Source organism: Physella acuta, unplaced genomic scaffold, assembly GCF_028476545.2.
Source record: "Physella acuta isolate Inbredline_101_S28 unplaced genomic scaffold, ASM2847654v3 ptg001060l, whole genome shotgun sequence".
NCBI lineage: Eukaryota > Metazoa > Mollusca > Gastropoda > Physidae > Physella > Physella acuta.
The window spans coordinates 21,685-26,554 of NW_026732577.1; the positions used below are offsets into that span (position 1 = coordinate 21,685).

The window sequence follows — 4,870 nt, forward strand, 5'->3', positions numbered from 1 at the left end:
CGTATTCATGAAATCCTTCAGAAATCATTCCATCATTTTAATCAAGATTTCTGTCGTGCTCTTAAAATGTGCCTTCTGTGGATTAAAAAAAATATTTACAAAATATATCAAAGCCAAAAGATATAAAAAGAAAGTATATCATAGAACCAAACTGTTGAATCCTTATCAATAAAGTAAAGAATACACAAACCATGCCCACAAGGAGACATCTTTTTCCCCTACCTCCCCCCACCCCTCTCAGTTCATACACACTTTAATCAAATAAAAACTTTGTTCAAACTTTACCGGCCAACAGAGGACATACGGAAATCGTTCTACGCACACAATATAACAATTAATGCAAGACGAGCTCAAGACACCCTTCCGTCCTCCAGCTTTTATCTTCCACCTTACATCCTCCCCCCCCCACCCAATCTCTACCCTACATCATCCCCCACCATCATCCAACTCCCACCCTCTATCCTCCACCCTACACCCCCCCCCTACTCTCCACCCTAAATCCTCCTCACCCACTCTCCATCTTACATTCTCCCCCTCCCCAATCTCTACCCTACATCATCCCCACCATCATCCAACTCCCACCCTCTATCCTCTATCCTTCACCCTACACCCCCCCCCCCACTCTCCGATCATCCCCCCACTCTCCACCTTACATCCTCCAACCTACCCCCACTCTCCACCCCCACTCTCCAACATACACCCCCTTCCCCACCACCATCCTTCACTTTCCTCCACCCTCCAACTTCTACTTTCCATTCCATCCTCCACCCTCTACCCTGCATCCACTTTCCTAAACCAACCACCCTCCACTTTCGCTCCTCCATTCTCTATTCATCCAGCTAAATAAAATTAACAAAGGTACGTTACACAAATATGTTGATTATAAAAATAGATTACCAACATCGTATGATAAATTATCTAAACTATGACTCAACTTGCAAATCATCCTGACCTGGTTGACAGGCTGTGTGATACAAATGCTGGAACACATGTTTCGACAAGTTGATGAATTATCATCACAACTCTTACAACAGCTAATGGCGTAGTTCAGGGTGGGGGCGTGGGGTGGGGGGGGGGGGGGGCAGCCGTGTGTGTTTACTCGGCAAAAGTTGTAGAGTAATTAGGAAAAGGCTTATTGCGCTGCATTACATAATTATTTATATTCGAAGTAAAGACAATAGACAGATACATGGCTACACAAAGTGAATAATGTGGCTATTTCTCACATCGATTGGCAAGCCATTGGGTTTAAAACATCCCCGTCTCATCCCTAGTTGTTTGATCGATGGAGGGATTGAAGGATTTTCATAACTATTTTCGTGTTGATGAATCGGGTATCACATTTGTACGATATAATCGTAACAGGTAATATAAACTACTGACTCATCATTCTGCGGGTAGTTCGTTGAAGCTAAAACTCGCAGTTTGTAGATTTTCACCGAATTATTTTTATCTCTTTTGACCATTGGAGAGACGATATCACGGAGAAATTATTATCTAACACCGTTTCTTTTCTGTTTATAAAAATCACTATATTTAAACAACTGCGATATAATTGTACGTTTGAAAGCGGACTTTAAACCCCAAACAAGAAGCAATTATTACTCAGGAAGAAAGATAGCGAGAGAGAGGGAGAGAGAGAGAGAGAGAGTGTGTGTGAGAAAAATGTTGAGAGTACGTCGGATAGTTCGCACCCGTCTACGACAGGACTCACTAAGACAGGGTTCACTACGACAAGGTTCACTAAGAAAGGCTCACTACGGCAGGGTTCACTACGACAGGGTTCACTACGGCAGGGTTCACTAAGACAGGGTTCACTACGGCAGGGTTCACTACGACAGGGTTTACTATAACAGGGTTCACTACAATAGGGCTTACTACGGCAGGGTTCACTACGACAGGACTCACTACGACAGGGTTCACTACAATAGGGTTCACTAAGACAGGGTTCACTACGGCAGGGTTCACTACGACAGGGTTTACTATAACAGGGTTCACTACAATAGGGCTTACTACGGCAGGGTTCACTACGACAGGACTCACTACGACATGGTTCACTACGACAGGGTTCACTACAATAGGGTTCACTAAGACAGGGTTCACTACGGCAGGGTTCACTACGACAGGGTTTACTATAACAGGGTTCACTACAATAGGGCTTACTACGGCAGGGTTCACTACGACAGGACTCACTACGACAGGGTTCACTACAATAGGGTTCACTAAGACAGGGTTCACTACGGCAGGGTTCACTACGACAGGGTTTACTATAACAGGGTTCACTACAATAGGGCTTACTACGGCAGGGTTCACTACGACAGGACTCACTACGACATGGTTCACTACGACAGGGTTCACTACGGCAGGGTTCATTTTGACAGGGTTCACTACGGCTGGACTCACTACGACAGGGTTCACTACGACATGGTTCACTTTGACAGGGTTCACTATGACAGGGTTCACTACAATAAGGTTCACTACGACAGGCTCCTTACAGGGGTCCATACGCCCCTGCTTACAAGGACTGTTATCATAAGGCGTTGATTTTCTCGAAATTCGACTTTGTTGTGTTATCTGACGTGGATTGATTTCAGTATTAATAGGTTAATTCAGTTGCTCTAATGAAGTTTGAAATGAAGGAAGTCTGATTGTAAGTTAATCATTGTTATAGAACACATACATGCTAACATATTGACACAAATACTGATTGTGAAAGTAATAATCATCACATAATCATCACCATAGTCATCATCACCATAATCATCATAATAATCATCATAATAATTATAATAATCATAATGATCATAATCTTCTTCTTCGTTCTTAATTTTAGTGTTGTGAGAGATCCCCTCCAACACAAATTACGTGTCGACTCCGATTTTAGCCTGCTTTTCTTTTTGGATTTGCTTCATAACCTTTGTCCAACCAATAACAAACTACAAGGCAGCAGTTGTTTGTTTTTGGAGTTGTCTCTCCTAGAAGAGTGGCTGTCCCCAGCTAACGAGCCTCATCTACCCGGCCCGAGAGTTCGAACTCGAGACCTTTCGGTTTAGCAACCATGAGCTTTACCGGCTCGACAACGCCGACCACTTATAATGATAACGCTACCGACGAAAAGTATAGAAAAATAAATTGATACAATAGTTAAATGAATACATTTTTTTCCAGCGCAGATTTATTTCCTGTACTTTATTTGCATTGACCACGCCCAGATTGGAAGTGTTATGTTAAACAATCAAGCAGAATGCTTAGCTATTTATGTGTTGGGAAATCAGGACATGGCAAGAGCTCCACTCTGAACTCAATCACAAATGACGACATCTTCAAGAGGGCTACAGACACGACGTCTGGTTCTAAAAGAGCTGGTTTGTTCAGTGCCCAGGTCGGAGGTCAGACCCTCAAAATTATTGATACACCTGGTCTGTTTGATCCTACCGTTGATGATGATGTTGAGAATATAAGGTTTGCTAGAGGCAAAATAAGCGAAGCTTTTCAAATAATGAAAAACAACAGCATCCAACATTTGGATGCTATTCTACTCGTACTAAGTTACATCAATGTTTACAGTGCAGAAGAACAAAAGACTATTTCGTATTTAAAAACAATATTCGGACCAAACTTTATTCGGGATAACTGTGTTTTACTGATGACGCATGGAGACAACTACTCAAGCGATGAGAATAATACAAAATTTCCAACTTTCAAAGATTGGTGTGAAAGTCAGACAGGTGCACTGCTCGCATTATTTCAAGAGTGTAACTTTAGAATCGTCTTGATAGATAATAATGGCAGTGAAATGGCAAAGTACGATAGTGCTCAAGAAATCTTTGAATACACTCTCAAAATGAAAAGTAAGTATTATATCAAACATTTTCAACAACAAGAAAAAAATCGCCAAACTATGCTTTTAACGTTTTGCTTGGATGAACTAAAGGAAAACATGAAAAAGCGATTAGAGTTGTTGTATGAAGACTTTTATCTTCTACTCACCCCAAATGAAAACCTTGATAAAATGAGTCAAAAATTTCTAGAGCATTGTCAGGACGGCGAATTAAGTGTCCAAACTTTAGAAAACGTCAAAGATTCTGCCGTTAAATTCAGACAAGCTTACAATGCGAAAGGGAAAGCCATTGAAGCCGAGAATTCAAAAACAAGTCTCCGAAGAGCTTTAAGGTGCGAGCTTATAAAGGAGCTCAACAACCTTTACACAGCTTTTGAAAAGCTCGACTCACCATTGAAAACTTTCAATGAGATCAAGGCTAAAACAGATTTACTACTGAATGAAATATTGTATGAGGCACACGGCACAGCGAAACTTCATGCAGTGGAAAATGCTGTTCGTAACTTTCAGAGTAAACTCGTCAGAGAAGCTTCGAGATTCAAATAATTTTTTTTATTACTTTAATTTTAAGGTATTAAGTCACAAAGGGCTAATTTCACATACGGAACAATCATAAAGTTTTACTTAAGGCCAGTATCGCACTTCGTCAAATTTGAGGACAAGTCTTTCATTGTGAGATGTTTTTTCCTAACCAGGATTCATTTTTATCAGTTAAATTGGACATCTATCTATCCATATTCTATCTATATTCTACTAAATTTCAAGTTGTTTACATATTTGTATATTAATTTTTTTTTGTTTGTTATTTTGTTTGTCTGTTTGGTTACATGAGAACAGCTGCATTAAGTGTGTACGTATTTGTGTAGAGAATAATCTTTTTTTTTTACTTGACTGTTAAACATTTATTTATTTAAAGACGGTAATTAATTTATAAAAGTTCAGAACAATTACAGTATAATGACGTTATTTGATTTCTTTTTCTAAAGGGCAAAGATTTATATCAAATATTTAAGGACTAAAATAGTTTAA

General features: G+C 39.9%; 1 protein-coding gene across 2 annotated transcripts; it reads left to right on the plus strand.

Annotated features, from left to right (window-relative positions):
* Positions 1-2,544: 2,544 nt before the first annotated feature.
* On the plus strand, positions 2,545-4,870 carry LOC131955262 (GTPase IMAP family member 7). Of its 2 annotated transcripts, none has more exons than XM_059319301.1 (2): positions 2,545-2,650; positions 3,174-4,870. In XM_059319301.1, the coding sequence occupies exon 2, from the start codon at positions 3,245-3,247 to the stop codon at positions 4,385-4,387; it is 1,143 nt and encodes a 380-aa protein (XP_059175284.1). In that variant the 5' UTR covers positions 2,545-2,650; positions 3,174-3,244; the 3' UTR covers positions 4,388-4,870. The 2 variants fall into 2 exon arrangements, with proteins under 2 accessions (XP_059175284.1, XP_059175285.1); XM_059319302.1 differs by having other exon boundaries at positions 2,570-2,650; positions 3,169-4,870.